This window comes from Xyrauchen texanus, chromosome 16 (genome assembly GCF_025860055.1).
Source record: "Xyrauchen texanus isolate HMW12.3.18 chromosome 16, RBS_HiC_50CHRs, whole genome shotgun sequence".
NCBI classification, from domain to species: Eukaryota; Metazoa; Chordata; class Actinopteri; order Cypriniformes; family Catostomidae; genus Xyrauchen; species Xyrauchen texanus.
Genome location: NC_068291.1, coordinates 20,286,374 through 20,306,799, shown reverse-complemented (window position 1 = coordinate 20,306,799; position 20,426 = coordinate 20,286,374). Strand labels below are relative to the sequence as shown.

The 20,426-nt window shown below is 37.1% G+C and overlaps 2 protein-coding genes across 4 annotated transcripts in view; one reads left to right on the top strand and one right to left on the bottom strand.

Annotated features, from left to right (window-relative positions):
* LOC127657005 (protein eva-1 homolog A) overlaps nt 1-12,526 on the top strand; it is a 35,846-nt gene extending 23,320 nt beyond the window's left edge. For 2 of the 3 annotated variants that reach the window (XM_052145617.1, XM_052145616.1), the window contains exons 2-4: nt 3,671-3,723; nt 6,434-6,565; nt 9,924-12,526. In XM_052145617.1, coding sequence (XP_052001577.1) covers nt 6,520-6,565; nt 9,924-10,294 — 417 coding nt within the window. In that variant the 5' untranslated portion in view covers nt 3,671-3,723; nt 6,434-6,519 and the 3' untranslated portion in view covers nt 10,295-12,526. The remainder of the gene's footprint in view (nt 1-3,670; nt 3,724-6,433; nt 6,566-9,923) is intronic. The other variant, XM_052145618.1, reaches the window with a different exon arrangement.
* Nucleotides 12,527-12,891: 365 nt separating this feature from the next.
* Nucleotides 12,892-20,426, bottom strand: LOC127656992 (XK-related protein 5-like). The gene is made up of 8 exons (XM_052145603.1): nt 20,297-20,426; nt 19,073-19,256; nt 18,794-18,966; nt 15,798-16,010; nt 15,459-15,628; nt 14,124-14,235; nt 13,602-14,032; nt 12,892-13,547 (listed from the first exon to the last, which is right to left on the bottom strand). The coding sequence occupies exons 1-8, from the start codon at nt 20,385-20,387 to the stop codon at nt 13,245-13,247; spliced, it is 1,677 nt and encodes a 558-aa protein (XP_052001563.1). The 5' UTR covers nt 20,388-20,426; the 3' UTR covers nt 12,892-13,244.

The following is a 20,426-nucleotide window of genomic DNA, read 5'->3' as shown; positions in this document are numbered from 1 at the left end:
CACAAATAAACACATACTATTACTTATTATTAATGCTTGTTTTTCTCTCTTCTCTCACTTATTTACTGTCATTAAGACTTTAAAAAGCACTTGCAAAATGCACCTGTTTAGCCTCCACCTGTCTATTAGTTCTTCAAGAATTCACACCCATGGCAAAGAAAATGCCAGCTAAAAGTGACCTGCTTGATAAACAATGCTCTGCTGCTGCAGGCTGGTGGGCATGCTTGTGGGCGGTCCAGTCCAGTTGACATTGACTCATTTTAACGCTGGCTGTGAAAACTAATGACAGCAGTTGTCCTCCCATTATATTCTCAACTTAAATATAAGGTTATAGTTGCGAAGCAGGTGCTCAAGTTCCTGTTATGATCATTAGAGCCTACAAATTAATAATACATTTGGGATCATATGTAATTGAAAATAGGTGGACAATCATGCTGCGTTACTTATTCAACAAGGAAAGAAATAGTTTTTAGAGTAAGTTGTTTGCCCAGATTCTATTTGTGAAGTCAAATGAAAGAGTTTTGGCTAGTGCCTGACTTGTCTGATTAAATCCAGGCTCTTTTGGTCAGGTCCCTGAAATACTACAAGCTGCTGGCTTCAATAATGCCTTGCCAAAATGAGCTGCTGCTTTCCTCTCTTGATTGCGGTACAGAATGGTGGTTGCATTTGGAGGACAGCACAGTTAAGATGAAAAAGCTGCCAAAGAATTTGCAATGTATGAATGTGAACAGTCGAGGCTGCCTTGAGAAAAACTAGTTCTTGACAATTTTATGCACGTAAAATAGTAGTATCATTTATAAAAAAATCACTTTACTTTAAGTACAATTTTGCAAAATGGTATCGTTACAGTTTCCCAGTAAAATAATCTCATGTTTGTTTTTATGACACTATCAGTTTTTCAATTACCAGTTAGACTTTCTCAAACCTGTGTTAAATGTATAGTTTAACCTAAAAATATATTTTTGTCATAATTCATCTTCATGTTGTCCCAAACCTGTATGACTATAGCCATGTCCACACTAATACGTTTAGTTTCGCACGGCATTGTTTTTCAAAGTATGCAGTTATGCACTGTAAAAAAGTATTCTGCCTTTTAATTATCGTAATTTAAAATGCAGAGTTAGAATAACTAACCTGGATCTTGTAGAGATAACTCAATTATCCAAGTTTTTGTTGGCTGAATTTGTGATTTTTGAACTTATAAAAACTATTCAGCTGAAATAAAAAATAAACATCAAGAGAACTATGCATGTCATGCTCATGAGTTTGGATTCCCAGCATGCACTGCGGCATGAATAAATTACGCAACTTGCCGTTTTACTGTATTACTTTAAATTTTTCTCCCTGTTTGCTGCTTTTTGTATGCTATTGTTGTTGTGTTTGTGGTCACTTTCAGTTATTTGTCATATAGCAATAATTAAAAGCTCATCTTTTTACTCTATTTGTTTGATTGTCACCATCATTGGTATTTGTGTGTAAAGTGTCCTTGATAAGCTTAAGTATTGATAAGGAATCAGGCGTAGGTCTCGGATCATTAACTGGCCATTTACCATCATGGTAGTTAATTTGACCTCTGACAATAGAATAGCCTAACTACTTTTATGGTTATCAATAATTAGGGCTGTTCGATTCCACATATTTGAGATTCGACTCCAATTCCTGGTTTTGGAATCATTAGAATCGATTCCAAGAATCGATTCAGATCCATCATAATAAACTGCTCACTACAGTGTTCTTTGCACTGTTTATAATAGCAATAGTGACATTTACTATTAATAGGTCCATTCTAAAATTAAATAAAGGCCTGTATGCACATACCAAACCGAGATGCGATTCAATCCCATTAGATAAATTTGAGGGAAGTTTGAGTAGATGTGCCTGTATTTCCAAGAACTACTGAAAATAATCTTAAAAGCACCGCTGAAATTGTCTGTTACCACTCATGAGTTTTTGTTTAGAAAGAGGTTTATATTAGAATGTAATTGTCCACTACCATTTGTACACTGAATAAAATGAAATTGAAGATCGTTATGATGCAGTCCTTTTAAAATCGTTTTGTAAATTGTATTAGTGCTGTTAGGCTTCTAAAATGTGTAGTAGTTCAGTGTTCGAGGAAATAAACACAGTTTCAAAATATGAACCGGTTTCGCAGAAGGAATCGACTCCAGCTTTGGAGTCGATACCAACGTTTCGAATCAATTCTCGATTCTCGATCGAGGAATCGACTCTTTTGGAATTGATTACCAGCCTTATCAATGATAATAAATTATAATATAATTGAAATGCTTTGTTCAGATAGAATTGAACTAGAATAAAATAAGTTGATTGAACAAAGAAAATCAAGTTAACTTAAAGACATTAAGCTCATTTAAGTCCACTTTTACATTCTGTTTAATCAACTTTCCCTCTTAAGTTGACAGAACTTAAAATTGTAAGGCAACACAAACACTTACTTTTTAGGTCTAAACAACAAGTTTATTTTCACAGTGTGGAGGGCGTTTACGAAATGCCGTTCTAGCTTTGATGAGAGGCAGTAGTAACAGTAGTGACAATGCATTTTCTAATGAAAATGTATTAGTGTAGCATGGCCTATATCATAGTTTTGAATTATTTTCAGACTTTATATCTTAGTGTTTAGTCTCTTTTACTCATGAGGTTTTGTCCCATGTGAAGTATAAAGCCTTTACCATTGAATTCAGTTAATTAAGCATGATCATAGTTGATTAATCTAATCATCCTTTTCAGGTTTTAAGGTGCAGTTATAGGCCTTTCTTAATAATGCATTGATATTTAAAGAAGGTAAAAATAGTCAAGCAATTTAGAACCATTCAAATATGCTGACCGGATACGACACATGAGATTTCTGTGGGAAAAGAGTCTTTGACCTGGGAACAGCCCAGTACAGTTTCCGAAAACATGAAAAGGACAACAACAACTTCAAGATATAAACCACAAGAAGAACAACATTTTTCTCCTACACTGTTTTCCAACCTTTCAAAAATAGATTGAAGTGCAGATAGGACATTTGAATTGTTATTTGTGAATAATTAGAAAAGTATGCTCAATATTTAGATGGTTGCCACATGTAGCTGTTTTTGCATAAGAGGTTTCATTTAAAATGTTAAGATACACAAAGATGGTGGTAGGTCGTGGAATAAATATATTGTTTTCATATTACTTTCACATATTGCTCCATCTTGATATGAGCAATATGACCAAGTTTCGTTCTGAAAAATGCCATAATACAGAAAGCAGAAACTTTTTTGAAGTTCTTTTATTCATTGTGGCTTTCAAGTAGTCAGATAAGTGGTCTGTCCCAAGCGTCAGTAGAGCTTCAACACATGTTATTGTTTTGGGTTTTTATGTCTAGTTAGGGAGGGTTTTGGTCCTGACTAATCACTGTGGTTGTATGGAGGAGTGTGTTTCCCGGAAAAGCACTGATAGTGAAATTTTGTGATGTATGAATTCTGACACACATGAACGCAGTTGAGGAAAGACCTTTCCACTGAAGGTCTTATCGTAGCGCTGGGGGGAAGTTCTGTTATATAATATAGATCACCATGACTCATACAGTAGCCCTTCATTTTATTTTATTTTTCTTTAACCATCAGCCCTGAAAAACCAAAAGGAATATTCTAAAAAGATTCTTTATTCTCCTTTTCATCTTCAGTGTGACCTTGGAGTTTTCTTAGATGGACCACTGTGTTCCAACACACAAACCAGGTAAGACTCTGATATATAAACCTTTAAACATATAGTGCTTTCCTGTGTTATATGGGAGACTGGGGCTAGCTGTCACACAGGGGAAGTTGTCACAAAGACTATATCTTAGTAACAATAAGATTCAGAGTCAAAAGTCCAATTACGCAAATGTGTGTTTTCTCTAGCAGAGGTTTTGTATGTTGGTTTCAAACACCTACTTTAAAACCCTCTTAAATTAGAATATTTTTTGTGAATTCTACCCTCCAAAGTAAATTTTCACTATCATAATATTTTTGTTTTAGCTGTTGGGTAAACAAGTTAACATAATCACATATAAAAAAAAAACCATTACATAATCACACCATACTGACATACATTAAGGCAAGTGTCAAGAATATTATAAAAGCAGATATTTAGAGTTCTCAGGACAAACGTCTTTTTTATGCATGATTGCCACAAATGTTTTAAATGTCATACATTTATACCATTTATCAATTACAGTATTTGTTGGCCAAAACAATGTTCTGATATTTTCGTATGTTACCTTTTCCATTTGTTTGGTTTAATTAATCGTTTGGTACTTCATAAATATGAAAAAAATTTTATAGAGCTGAAAAGCCTGTAAAAGGGTGTTTAAAGGGATAGTTCACCCAAAGATTTTAATGATCTCATCATTTACTCACCCTCATGCCATCCCAGATATGTATGACTTTCTTTCTTCAGCAGAACACAAATTAAAATTTGTAGAAGTATATCTCAGCTCTATAGGTCAATACAATGCAACTGAATGGTGACCAGAACTTTGAAGGTCCAAAATGCAATTAAAGGCTGCATAAAAGTAATCCTTATGACTCCAGTTGTTGAATCTATATCTTCAGAAGCGATATGATAGATGTGGGTGAGAAACAGGTCAATATTTAGGTCCTTTTTTACTATAAATTCTGCATCCTGCCCAGTAAGTGGCGATATGCATGAAGAATATGAATTGCCAAAACAAAAGAATGTGAAAGTAAAAGTGGAGATTTATAGTAAAAAAGTACTTAAATATGTATCTGTTTGTCACACACACCTATCAAATATAGATATAGATTTAACAACTGAAAGCGTATGGATTATTTCTATGCTGCCTTTATGTGTTTTTTTGAGCTTTAAAGTTTTGGTCACCATTCACTTGCACAGAATGGACCAAAAAGAGCTGAGATATTCTTTTTTTCAGGAGATGAAATAAAGTCATACACATCTGGGAAAATTTTCATTTTTTGGTGAACTATCCCTTTAATGGAGGTATATATTAAAATAGAGTCGTATAATTTGTTTTGGTGCATGGCTGTGTTGCCAGGGACCACCCAATGTTCTCATGAAACGTATGCAACTGATTTAGTGGCAAGTTCCATAGTGAACACTTACCACATATAGTGTGTGACAATATGTCCCACCCACAAGAGGTCAACATACAGTATGTTCAAAGAACTGTATCTTTATTCCTGGGTAAGAGCAGGAAAGTTCAATAACTTTTTTATAGCCAAGACTTCAAGTTAAGTGGCTATGCAGAAAATAAACATACCCTGAGAAATATTCACTTGAGGAAAAAGTGTGACAACTAGCCCCTAAAAGTAAAATCCACCATTTAACTGCAACCATAGTTGCATAACTATAATGTTCTACAATTGCCATAAAATGGTGTTTTGTTATAAACACGTCAAATATTTCATGTCAAACTGGTGCATTTGAGTACTAATTTACAGTAATTAACATTGCTGTATGTTTGCTAGGGAGCACAGACAGCAATATTTTATAGACCTAGATCACTTTGAATTTAGGCTTTGCATTATGTGTTTACTATATACACCTGGATATACTGTTTAAACATCCAAATTATGGTGCAGGGCCTGGAAGAGATTCACAATTAAATGAAACAAAAATTAAATGAGTTTAAGAGGACTTGGTAACAGTAATTCAGACTAATTCCTCATTTACGCTCAGAGTAGTTTGTCTTTCTCTAAGTGAGAGAGGACTGAGACTCTGCATTCCTTTACACCCCCGTGAATGACTGCAAGGCTCTGGGTGCTGTCTCTACCTTTAGCTGAAACTTCTATAAAAAATAAATAAAGATTAGTAACACACATTTGCTGCAACCATGCTGCCACACTGATTTAATTTACAGCTTGCTTTGAACCACCTTTGTTTAATTTATGTATTTCCTCTTCTTGGGATGAAAGACAAATGCGCTAATTTGTCCTGACAATTTGGCAATAATTTATGGGTAAAATTTCCCAATGACTAGTAGTGGTTTTACGAGAGGGGGGAGAGAATGTCAAGGTAGGATGGTAAATAATTATGAAAGCATATAATTTCTATTATGATTGTCTTTCAACTGCTGTCATCAATCAACTTGTCATTGAATAAAAATGTATGCAGGATCAGAGTGTCTCTTATTTTGATCAGGTGTGACAGCTTAATGAGGTAAAATTAAACTTTAGACTGTTATAATGTCTGTGGTTGTAAGTAAGGCTTTCCAGTCTGTTTGAGTTTGTCTGTAAAAAAAAAAAAAAAAGTTCTCTGCACTGCTGATTCTGCACATCAGCTTATGGTACAGAATAAATGCAGGGAGAAATCCCAATATAATGGTTCAGTGCTCCTGCAAATGGTGATTTAAAAATAAATAAAAAAATAAGGTGGGTTCAGACCAGTTCTGACTTGCAATCTCTCTCTCTCTTTCAATTTCTTTTAGTATTACCCAATAAGTGATCCATAGAGCGTCAGTGGATGAAATGGTAACACCTGTTCTTCAATGAAAGGCAAGCCAGTACTAAGGAGATGGCTTTAGTGAGCAATGCACTGGCTGCTTACTCCTTCATAGCAGGTAAAATATTTCTTCTTCAACTAGTCTATACCACCTAAATTGTTCCATAATATCTTATGGCCCTACTATCCCATCTTACTACTCTACTAGTACCAAACTACTAGCCTACTACCCCACTATTATTTTACTAGCAAACTGTCCAACTTCTAACCTGTTATCCTAAATATACACTGGCGGCCAAAAGTTTTGAATAATGTACAGATTTAGTTCTTATTTAAAGAAATTGGTACTTTTATTTCATAATGTATAGTGAGGTCATTAAAAATTACTATTACAATTTGAAAAAAAAAAAAAATCCTCCATGTGCAGCAATGACAGTGTTTCAGATCTTTAGCATTCTAGCTGTCAGCTTGTCCAGATACTCAGGTGACATTTCACACCACATTTCCTATAGCACTTGCCATAGATGTGGCTGTCTTGTCGGGCACTTCTCATGCACCTTACAGCACATTCTGGTTACATTTGGACACATAAATGCGTCTCTGCCAAATCGATGCCAATCTGATCTTCACTTCCCACACCATATGCAAATAAAACAAGAGTTCATTTCTGGGATTATGCTAATGCAGAGCAGCGAATTTAAAAGATGTGATCTATTATTTGAGTCAAAGGGACTTTGCCCAGTGTGTGTGTCTGTGTGTGTGCACACTGTGTATTATTCCCCTCACAGCTTGTTGTTGGTAAGATATATCCATGCGTGTCAGCTGTGCTTATTTTAAGTGTTTAGTTTCAATTTCGTAATAAATCTGCATTAAATAAATAAAAAAAAATGAAAAATTCTCACTCTCCTATAACATCAATCCGTTTCTTGATTTGTTTCGCATTTTCCCTATATGCTGAAGTAGCACTCTTTGGGTGGAGTAAAGTTTATATACATTCATTGAGCACTTTATTGGGAACATTATGGTCCTAATAAAGTGCCCGACGTGGTCTTCTGCTGTTGTAGCCCATCCTCCTCAAGGTTCGACATGTTGTGCATTCGGAGATGCTATTCTGCTCACTACAATTGTACAGAGTGTTATCTGAGTTACCGTAGACTTTCTGTCAACTCGAACCAGACTGGCCATTCTCCATTGATCTCTCTCATCAACAAGGTGTTTCCCTCCGCAGAACTGCCACTCACTGGATGTTTTTGTTTTTGGCACCATTCTGAGTAAACTCTAGAGACTGTTGTGCATGAAAATCCCAGGAGAACATCAGGTACAGAAATACTCAAACCAGCCCATCCGGCACCAAAAATCATGTCACGGTTGAAATCACTGAGATACCATTTTTCCCCATTCTGATGGGTGAGTGTATGTTACTTGAACAGCCACATGTAAATAAACTTTACAGAGTTTCATCTGGAATGCATCTCAAATCACCTTCGGATTTATATCCCTCTCGAATCCGTCTTAGAGGGCATTTACACTTGGTCTTATGAAAAACGCATGAAGTGACCAAGTGTAAATACCCCAACAGTAGGCTATGCAAGTAGGCATTGTGAATGCAGACGTTTCTAGCAACACAAGCTCGATTTTCTGTGTTGTTGCATTCTAAAATGTGTCAGATCACAATTCTAACACACTTTACACAAGTGTGAGCGCTTCGCCAACGTCCGGTCGAACATATGTAACGTGTGTTTTTGCATTACTGTAGTGGTAACAAACCTCAGTACCTAAGGGGTGATAAAGTGAAGGCTGAAACATACTTCACGCAACTACGCAGACTCGAGCACTTGGTCAACACATTGTCCCGTTGTACATATATTGCGTGCGCTCTTGCATTGCTCTGGCGGTTACAAACCTCAGACCACCAGAGGGCAATGGATTTTTTTAGGCGTAACCATGAAACCGGTGCTGCGTCCAAAACCGGTATTTTATAGATCCATGCCCGAAACCAGGAAAATGCTGCCTTGGAGGCAGGATGAAAATAAGGTGCTTTTCAAACTCTTCGGAGACCAGTTCCTTAAGAGTTCCTTTCATTCAAAACATCTGTCAGTTAAGCCATTAACTGATTAAGCAGCAAGTCAGCTGCCTACGTTTTCAGATGCAGCCTGGATGTGGTAGATGAGTCAATAGCTGAGAAGTCAGGAGAGACACAGAGAAAAAATAAGATTGTTTGAATGGACTGGGGACAAAAAGTTGTATATATTTTTCAAAAAGATTCAACTCAAATTGCCGCACGAGTCTGCCATGGCAGCTGTTGATTGAAAGAAGAAAATCTGCTCTAGCGCCCCTTGAAGCAACGCTGAGAATGCAGCACGTACTTGCATTATGTTATGAATTGAGCACTGACACATTTCACAATGCAACGCATGAAATCAAGTTTTCGTTTGCGTTCACGTACTTGCGTATGTTTGGGCCTTTATTTTCAAAAGTCTGAGCCATTTAACTGGATGTGTTATTATCAAGGTAAATTGCTATAACGTTACCTTACTAACTCAGAAATATTCTCTTCAAACTGTTGCTCTGCCATACCTGCAGTTGAGTAGAAGTACACCAACAACAGCGAACTTTGAGGAAATGCTTAGAATGCAACTCGTACTTGCATTGAGGTATAAATTGCAATCTAACACATTTTGGAATGTAACTACTCATGAAATCAATGTTGCTTACCTTAAAGCATCTGCGTTCAAGCATTTGCATACAGTGCTTTTGGACCTTGAGTCTATGATCCCTCGCAGTCTCGTTTTCATTCCTGTCAAAAATCAAATATGGTGCTGTAATGGTGCGTTCACATACAACACAAAGAAAATTTTCGCCTTGCATTGCTCGCGCAAGTTTGACCGCTGGATTATACATTTGTGTTTAAACTTGTGTTCGCGTGAGTATTCCCCCTTCTCTTCCGGAAAAGGATAGGAGGAGGGGCTTCTACAACTTGGTTCCTAGTAAAGTACAACCAATAGCTGGAATCAAGTAGACGTGCATATTTTCAGAACTTACCAGGTTGTCCAACTTCCTCGCTGACTTTCCTCCAAGTGATGTCTTTTTTCGTCCAGTTTCTGTACATGTATGACGTTGTGTCATACAATTCCGGGTGCCCACACACCACTACAAACATTTTTTCCATCCATTTTTCTAAATTTCTTCTGCTACTACCTCAGTATGTCAATATGTCAGTGACATCCAGACAATCTCAATGCTGATAGGCTTTCAGGACAATACGTCATGCTAATGAAACTAATTAAGCGATTTCACGTGTTCGAATCACGGCATTTGCTTCATTCGCATTGGCTTTGTATTTAATCGCGCCGTGCGAAACGCTCGCTTCGTGTTGTATGTGAATGCACCATAAGGCCTAATAACCTCAGTAGGCTACCAGGAAGTTGTTGTTTATTTAAATATGAAGCAAATTAACTTTTTGCCCTTTTCTGCAGATCACCCGGAACGGGCGGCGCTGTATTTTGTGTGTGGAGTGTGTTTGGGACTAGTTCTCACGCTCATCGCACTAGTGGTACAGATCTCCTGTCAAACCGACTGCAACACACAAAGAGTGCACAAGAACACAGGTAAACCAGCGGAGAGCACTAGCGACACCAGCGACAGTGAATCAGACTGGGACAATACCTCCGACCAGTCGGCACGGCGCCACCGGCGCTTTGAACGGACGCTCGGTAACGTGTTTACTTCTGCTGAAGAGCTGGAGCGCGCGCAGCGGCTGGAGGAACGAGAGCGAATCATACGCGAGATCTGGATGAACGGACAGCCGGACATACCAGCCACACGCAGCCTGAACCGCTACTATTGAAGTTTCTAAAGCATTGAGATTGTCTGAGAAAATATCCTCATGTTATGATATTAGCTACACTTTTTGGTGGGATATAGTAAGGGACTGAGAAATGAGCAAGCCAATACAATTAAAAGACTGTTCTTCTGGTGGCACTATAGTAAAGTTCTAGTTTAGGGTTTTTTAAAGAAAACTTGGTTTGATGAGTAATTCATCCTAACATATAAAACAGTAGAGGATAAAAGAATATGCTTAAGTTTTTATTATGCTTGACTTGAAATACTTTTAATTATAATTAATTTTTGTCTGAAATAATTAGAATACTAAAATGCTATTGTCGCATTAGTGCATTGGACAAATCAGACACCTATTCTTTTATTTTTATCATTTTCTTGTTATTTAAGCAAAATGTATTTCTGTTACAAACTGTTTTATTATACAAAAGCTTTGTTTTGGAGCTCAGGATTTACATGACCTATTCCTCTGTGAAGGATTTTTCTTAATTTGGTATATATATTTTTTGATATTGATACAACAAAATGGTGTGTGCCTTTATTTTAGATAAATTCTTGTAGTATTAATTGTGCATGGAAGACAATCAACTCTGTTTATACTACATTTGTAGGTGCTAATGTCCTAAAATCCATCCATGCATGAGCACAGCACAGGCAATCTAACAATGGTCCAGAATAGGCATCCAAAATCCAAATTCTTCATCAACCATTCTGTTCCAATGACATTCATACATAGGGATGTCCCGATCATGACCGCAAGTATCGGATCGGCGCCGATATGGCCATTTTTTTAACTGATCGGGGATCGGCAGTCAGCCCGATCACCATACTCCGATCATTTACGTAAGCTGAGCACATTTTGCGGCAGAACGTAAACTGACAAGTAGCTTGGCATTAGCAACCCCGTGGCTAAAATGTCTAGAAAGCGAAAACTGTCCAACATCCACTTGCAATATCTGCAATACGATCATTTTGTGAGGCGGTAGTAATAGAGCTGCGTTCAATACAACCAATTTGATAAGGCGTCTTAAATATAAGCATGCAACGGAATACATCGAGTTCACTAAAACAACACAGGAAAAGGCTGCTGCGCCGAAGCAACAAGCACTGGAAAAATATCCTCGAGAGAGCGAAAAGGCCAAAAAGATTACAGAGAAAGTGGTTGAATTCATAGCTTTGGACAACCAGCCCATATCTGTGGTAGAGAATGCAGTAAGGTTCGTGACAACATACGCAGGGGCGGAGCCAGGAGTTTTTCAAAGGGGTGGCCAGGCAGGGGCAAGCGATCAGTCTGTGGTGGCACAGAAATGTTCGGCCAGCATATTTATATCATCAGACTGTGGGGGCACGGGGGTGGATACAATGACACCCCGGACAGAGAGGTTTGGCAACCTTGGTGTGCACACATATTAAGTTTGTACATTTGTACAGAGATGATTTCACCTCTAAAGAAATAAATTGTGCCAAAAAATGACCACAAAAAATGACTAAAACAGCAATTGCAAGTGGAGTGGCCAGACTTCGGTCCATCCACCACTGGCCACCCCTTAGCTCCGCCACTGAACTTACGAGGTGATTTAAAACAATGTTACTGCTGTTAGTTTTTTACAACAGATATTTGGAGCTCTGACATTTGCCCCATGTCATTGCTCAGCCTCAATGCACACTGGATTGATTCCTCCACTTTCGAGTTTAAGCATGCAGTATTGCATCCACACCAGTTTCGTGGGTCTCATACAGCCGAGCATGTAAAACAGGCCATCGAGGAGATGCTGAACACTTTGTTTACTTAGTTATTTTTGTAAACAAACAAAAAAACAGTCTGCAGCTCTATTATCTAGGCAAATACATGTTTCGGATCGGGACTCGGTATCAGCAGATATTTCATATTTTAAAAAGCTGATCGGGACATCTCTATTCATACATGTAGCGTTTCTTCAATACTTGTGGCACTCTTATTCCACACCAATTCAATGCAACTGTTTTAGAAATATAGAGTTTGTGAGAAATTTGCATTGGGTTGCCTACAGATTAATATTGAATAGTTTTGAAATTGTATAAGGAGTAATGTGCCAAAGGTTTGTCTGTTGATCCAGTCACTCACTACATATTTCTATAAAATAAAATTGAAGCATTTAAAACCTTTTATTCATGTTAATTCACCTGTAATTATATTCTGAATGTCTCTGCTGCAGCCACCCAGCTTTGCACAAGCTAGCTGACCTGTCTATTAGTGCCCTCTGCTGTCTGTTGAGTTTGAGTTTTTATTCAATTTTAGTACAGATGAGTGGAAGGACAACATAAATGTACTTATAAATAACTTTTGTAATTTTATATTAATATAGTAAAATAAGAAATATATAGGCCTAAATGTACAATTTAATGCTAATTGACATTGAATACAATGTAAAAAGTAATAAATGTAAAGCAAACAAGAAAATAAAGAGGCTACAAGTGTTCGAACAGATTCAAAATTTCTGACAATAATGAAATTTATCAAGCTAACACTGCAACTGATTTGTTATTGTCAACTACTTTGACATATAAATTATAAAATATAACCATAAATATAACAATTGTTTTAAAATATAGTGTCTTCCCTATAAAGATAGCTTGTGAAAAATTAAACCTTATAAAATGAGATACGTATTAAATTTCATGAAGCATATAAAATGTAGACATATTTAAAATACATAAAATCACAGAGATTACCAGCAAAGATGGTAATATAGCCAAAGACAGCAGCAAGTAAAATACATAAAAGGTTTGTCATTTTAAAATATTGTTTAAAAAATGTAAACTCATCTAAATTCAGTGAGCTTATAACTAATCGTACAAAAACAATGAGGGTAGATAGTGGCTGTAATATGGTGCTAATAAACACAAAACATTTATAAGCTGTATCCCAAACAAAACTAAGGAATTCCCATGAGTTTATGTCATTCCTGTTTATAATATTAAAAATATACCTGTCTCCTAGCCCCTACTAATCGATGACTTGTATTTTGCACAATTTTGAGGTCTGGTATTGGTGTTGAGGTGTAGCATGGGTCCCTGTCTAAACATTGTTTGGCAGTCAAATGCAGTGCAGCTCCATTAATAATTGGACTAATTATGCCTATGTTCTCTTTATCTAAAGTTGCTTCACCGAGACTATGAGGAGACTGGGGTTCTGCACTGAAGTAAACAGTGCTGCTGGAGTCTGCAGGACAGGTGTTATACAATGCACCGTTCAGCATCTTCGACTCTCCCTCTGGAGACTGTCTGAGCTCAGCATCAATGAAACCATTGACAAGTCCAGCTTCTCTGTTTACAACTGTATGATCAGGACCGTTTTCAATGTGTTCACCTACATTCACTGATGGCTGCATACAATGCTTCAGTCCAGAGTCTGTGTTGGGTACCTCATTATTTCCCAGTAAGGCTGAAAGTCCTCTGTCTCCATAGATGCAGTTGATTTTGCATGAGTTTCCAGTTTTGAGAGCCAGGTATATTAACATATGATGATGGTGCCAGCAACCCTCTATAGGTTGAACAGAACAGTCTCCTGCATGTTCCTCAAGAGACAGAGCACAACCAGTAACTGAGAAAGTGCCATGCCTTTGTGTGGAGGACTCTTTACAATGTACATCAGAGGTTGTTCTGTTAATAGTTGTCAGGCTCAGTTGACTGAGTCTAAAACTCTGGAGGATCTCAGTGGATTTTGGATGAAGAAATCGGTAGTGAATGACAACAGAAATGACACCTAGAAAAATAGAGAACAGAGAATGTAACAAGTTGCATTATATTATATCAGAGCTTATTAAAAAATTTTCCCAGTAACAAATGGTATTTACCAATGAAGAAGCTGCATAGGACAGCCACAGGAACACTCATGCTATGCCACGAAGGGTTACTTATTAAGTCTGAGGCCAGAAGTAGAAGGAAAGTGTTCTCCAACAACATTAACTATACAACAAAGAAAGTACTCAATTCAAAATCAATTAACAATAAAATAAAAAGGTAAAAAATGTAATTAAATATGGTGACCTATAATTTCACTTATTATTGTTTCTTCAGTTTAGGGCAATTTCCTGTCTCAGGGTTTGAGATTTTCGTGATATGAAGGTCACATTAAAACATGACTTTTATCACACCTTCATCGTTTATTTTTGTAAATGCCTTTTATGTATAGATTTAATTGTTCTAGCCTTTTCCCAGACCCAGACTTTCAATATTAAACTATGAAAATCCATTAAAAATATATTAATTATTACATGTTTAAAACTATGATATTTTAAAGGGATAGTTACGACTACATTTAAATTCTCTTTTATTTTCTTACCCTCAAGCCATCCCAGATCTGTATGAATTTCTTCTGCTGAACACAAATTAAGATTTTTAGAAGAATATTTCAGCTCTGTAGGTCCTTACAATGCAAGTGAATGGTGACCAAATCTTTGTTGGTCAAAAAGCACAAGGCAGTGTAAAAATAATCCATACAACTCCAGTGGTTTAATCCATGTTTTCAGAAGCGATATGATAGGTGTGGGTGAGTAACAGATCAATATTGAAGTCCTTATTACTATCAATCTCCACTTTTTCTTTCTTCTTCTTTTGGTCGCGATCTTCGCACATATCACCGCCCACTGGACAGGGAGGATAATTTATAGTAAAAAAGGACTTAAATATTCAGCTGTTTCTCACCCACACCTATCATATCGCTTAACATTCTTCTAAAAGTATTCATTTGTGTTCAGCAAAAGAAATAAACTCATGCACATTTGGGATGGTATGAGGGTGAGAAAATTATTTGAGAATTTTATTTTTTGGGTGAACTAGCCCTTTAAACTAAGAGTGAAACAAGCACAAGCCATTTCAATATATTGTGTGAAAATGACTTTAGGCCACATTTATGGTATCATTTCAACAATGCCAAACAGATTTGCCCCTTTCAAGATGTAATTTGAACAAATTATGAAATAAAGTGTGAAAATATTATTTAATTGTGTGTATTTAGAATACATAAAATGTCAGCTATGAAATTAGCCTGAACACGACATGACTTCGTCATTTCCATCACTATCAATTCCACAACATAATTCTAATATACATATTACAGAATTTGAGATGTGGTGGAAATGACACTACTGGAAAGTTTCATGACTTTCAGAAAAAAAAAAGAAACCTACCAAATAAAATCCAACCATGCGGTACCGTGATGGGCTGTCTTTAACGTTCAGGAACAGGAAAATGTGTATAGCCCCTAAGATTAAGTTGAAAAGACGCCAAGAACCATTGTTAATGCAGATGTCTGTCTGCTGGGACACAAGCCAAAACGTCATAATGAGCCAGTGGAAACCTGAGGAGACAATCACAATGCAGTCATTTATTAACCAGTCATCTCTTTATTACCTTCAGCCTATTAATCAGACTAACTGTAAAAGCCTTTATGTTTAAAGTGACAAGAATTTGTCTACACAAAAACATTGCTTCATCCAGAAGTGTACTGATTTAGGAATCATACTAACCAACCACTCCGTAGGTCCACCAGTGAAATACACTGCAGAAGTACATGAGGCTGGCCACCCTGGCACTCAGCATGCCACCTCTCCATATGAGCTGGCACAGCATAGCAGCAGGGGTCATGTACAGGTGGCCAGGACGGAGCAGCAAGCATGAGCGGCTGTACAAGGCCAGAAACCAGGACACATTCAGCAGGCTCAATCCAACACATAAAGCCACTGGTAAAAGCAAAGTTAGAACTGGGTTTTTCTGGTATTCATAATCAGAGAAAAGTTTCTTGTGACTAAAATGTTAACATGTGGTAACATCTAAATGAACTGGTTTGATTAAAATAAAATAAAAAAATAAAAAAATCTAACATCACTGAATCAACCTGAATACTGTACATAAAGTATTCCTTAAGGTAACAATTTCAAGTAACCATTTTCAGTGTATGAAACTCATTTAGTAAGCATAGCAAGAATGTAAAAACAATTACTTGTATTAATATAGTATGTCTTAAAGGAATAGTTCCCCCAAAAAATGAAATTTATTTCAATAGAAATTTTTTTTCTTTCTTAAGGAGCACAACAGTTGGATTTTTGGAGAATATTTTGTCCATTCCATGTAATCAAAAAGAATGAGGACTCAAGCTGTTAAAGGGTAACTAAACACCTGCTCAGAGTCTGACTCCACCCACTAGAAATATTTGAAAATGCTGGAAAAGTGGGCAGACCCCGGCGGGGATAGAGGGAACGAACCGAGGGGGGCACCTGAGACTCGTAGTGACGGATTAATTGACAGCTGCTGTCAGACTCTATGTTATTATTATTCCTCACACGGTCGCAAGACGACATGTACATGAATCTGGCATGGTAAGCTGGAACCTGCTTACGTCAGCTGTCACCGCTTACGTCACGAAGTACCGCAAACAGCCAATAGGAAAATGCAACTGCAGTAGCCACCGTTCAACCTGAAGACGGCAGCACTCAGACGTTTTTACACCATATATTGTAGAATTAAAAACACTTTATACACAAATGTCAAAACAATTACTTGAATCAATGACCAGTACTAATAAAGCCCCATGCTTACAGATCATTAACTAAAAAAAGTTGGTTTAGGGTTTAGTTACCCTTTAAGTGGTTCAAACGACTCGTGTGCTATATTGGAAGTCTTCTGAATCTATACAACAGCGATTTTGTGAGGAACATAGGCATATGTTCCTCACATATAATAAGGAAAATAGACATATATCCAGACAATAATAAGGAATATTCCTACCATCAGAGCAATTCAAGCTTGAATTACCACCTGTTTTCTGCAGGGGGCAGTAAGCGAAACTCCAGCTGTATAGTCAACGTGCAGCTGTACAAACAACAATCCACACTCAGGCTTGCTTGCTGTGTCTCGTTTGGAAGGATGTGTCCTCCGGAGGCTGGATTTGTCGGCTGCATACGTCATTGAGGATGTCTCGTTTCAGAAAAGCGAGTAGGTCACTTCGAATGCAGCCTTCAATTGTAACCTTCTTTAACAAGAATTTGGAGGATGCATGAGGTGTATCCTTCGTGGGCACTCATAACCCACAATTCTTTGCTTCAACGGAAATGTCTAAAAAAAATATATGCCAATTTGCCTGTAAATATGATCTTCAAATGCAAGGAATATTCATTCCCAAGTTAAAGTACCTCATTAGATGGGTGCAGAGTATATAATATCTATAATTGTATTAATATATAATTAAAATACATTATTAGACTAAAAGTACACCTGTAAATCTATTTTCTTTTCTCTCTACATCATTCTAACTCTCCTAAAATGTACCTCAAACATTCCCTTCCAAAGAGACTTTGTTCACTTCTCAATCAAAGCGCTTGTTAAAGAGTGGTATGCTGTCATAGCAACCATGTTACTTTCCATTTCCGTTTGTCCAACAAAGGCTGTCTCGTTTAAAAATGCTTGTTTAAAGGAGGATGCTCAGTATACTGCAGCCTTCAAAGGACGCGTCCTACCTTCCAAACGAGACACAGCCACTAGTGACAACACATGATGAGAATATGTTCTTGCATTCACAGCTGGACGGAGTACAATTCCGAATGCAGGGATCTTGAGGCATGTTTTTCTAACGTTCACACTGCGTTAAACCTGACACAGTGTTTATGACGCGATGCAACCTAAATGAGACACTCCAAAGGTGTCCGTCTGATGCATGTGTACATTAACGTGTCCTTAGAAAAGCCCTTATAATAAATCTATCTCTGACAGATTGACATATTCAATTGTAAAATGGATTAGGCCAGTTTTAGGCCTAAGTAGGCCAGTATTAGGCTTATGTTCAAAAATATGAAAAATAAACCATGAATTCCCTTCTAAAGCTACTATTTATATTGTCTTATCAATGTTTTACTTGTCTGCCACAATAATGTAATGCATTTTAAGTATCTGAATGATTATATAAATAAATAATAATAAATATAACTATTTATAATTATTTAATCATTATATATTAAATGTTTTGTTATTTAAGGGGCTTTCACAACCAATATTTATATATGTGATTAATTTATTATAATCGATTAATTATGTAATTAATTTGATTAGAAATTGGTTGATAACCCTGCTTTGAATATAACAAAAATGTAATATGTACCATTTTTATGACACTTTAATTATGCTTTTCTTGGTATTTTGGAGCTTGACAGCCACAATCCTCATTTACTTTCATTGTAAATGCGAGTTGCCGAGATATTATTTAAAAATCCACTTTTTGTGTTCCACAGAAGAAAGCCATTCAAGTTTACAATGACATGAGGGTGAGTAAATAATTATGGAATTTACATTTTTGGGTGAACTAACCTTTAAGCATTGGGCTATAATATTGATGCTGGCAGCCTGGTACTTGGTACATAATAAGCATTTAAAAACCTTTTTTTTTGTTTTATTGCTCAATGTCTGACTATTTTATTACTTCCACTAAAAATGTTAAAGCAGAGCAGTCTTGTTCCAAACTGAAGTCATATACCTGGTGACAGAAAGCTGGTGTGTAGGGTGAACAAGCTGTAGGTCTGCAATAGACCCTGAGGCAGGCTGAGTGACAGGGCCTCGATCAGGCACAGAGCAGATACATCTGCCTGCTGAATTAGTAATGTCCCAACCTTAACTTGCACACCCTGGGACTTCATACAGTGCCATAACCTGCAAACATATAACACTATATATATGATGTCATTATATAACTATATAATATAGATATTTAACATTATATAAGCCAATTTTAGCCAAGTGTGTTAATGTTTCTGACCTCTGAAAGGTGCCCAGATGCAAACAGTGCACAAGGATGAGAGAAGGCTTGGGTTTTTCTGCTTCAGTGATGTACCACTTCAGACTAAGCAGTTGCACTGCTGTGGACGGCAAACATAGACCCAAAGTCAGCCAAGCCAGAAGCTCATTTCCCATCCAGAGGTAGTTCATAAAGCATAGTACAACTGAAAATACAAATAATGAAACAACAACGTATAAAAAAAAAAGAGAGAATCAGAAAATGTTGCTAAGTGTTTTTTAAGTTAATCCTTGGACTGAAGGGGGGGGGGGGGTTGTTGTACTTTTCTGCATATCGCGCCACCCTTCGTCATATCATGGCGCCGTTTAATGGCCCTCTTCAGCCAGTTGCAGCCCATTCGGCATAACGTGGTGGCCCATTTCAGATTATTGCATGTGTTCGGCCCAATTTCACAGCCGGCCCACTGGGAAAAATTCTGGTTCTCCCTATGGCCAGTCCGCCCTTGAAGGCAGCATATAGGCAGTAATCCATAAGACTCCAGTGGTTATGATAGGTGTGGGTGAGAGACAGATCACTATTTAAGTCCTATTTTACTATAAATCTCCACTTTCACATTGTTCCTTTGTTTTTTTGTGATTTGCATTCTTTGTGCATTTAGAGATTTATAGTAAAAAAGGATTTAAATGTTGATCTGTTTCACATCCAAATCGATTGCATCACTTCAGAACACATGCATTAATCCACTGGAGTTGTATGGATTACGACCTTCAAAATTCTGGTCACCATTCACTTGCATTATATGGATCTTCAGAGCTGAGATATTCTTCTAAAAATCTTTGCTTGTGTTCAGAAGAAAGTCATACACATTTGGGATGGCATGAGGGTGAGTAATGATGAGACAATTTTCATTTGTGGGTGAAATATACGCTAAAATATCTGTTTAGCACTACAGCGTGTTACATTTTTTTATTTTTTTATCCATCTGGTATGTCTAATGTGAAGCAGCTTTCACAGAGCAGAACACGCCCCCATCCACTCTCCATTCATGAAAAAAGGCGCTCAAATACAGTGAAACCATGGCGACAAAAATGTACAAGAACAAAAGAGCAGAACTCATAATACGACAAGTCCAAGCAGGCAAAAAGACTATTCACTGCTCAACCTTAACGCAACATGGTGTTGCCAAATATGTGTTTGTAAGACCAGAAAGCGGTTTGGAAATGAATAGGGAATGATTTCACTTACGTGCCACTTTCTCCAATAAAATAATGACTCCTGAAAAAGAGTAGAGGCAAACGTGACTCCATGTGATCACTCTTCCCTTTTGATTCTGCATCGTTGCACTGCACCTTCCTTTTTTTAAGTTTGTGGTATT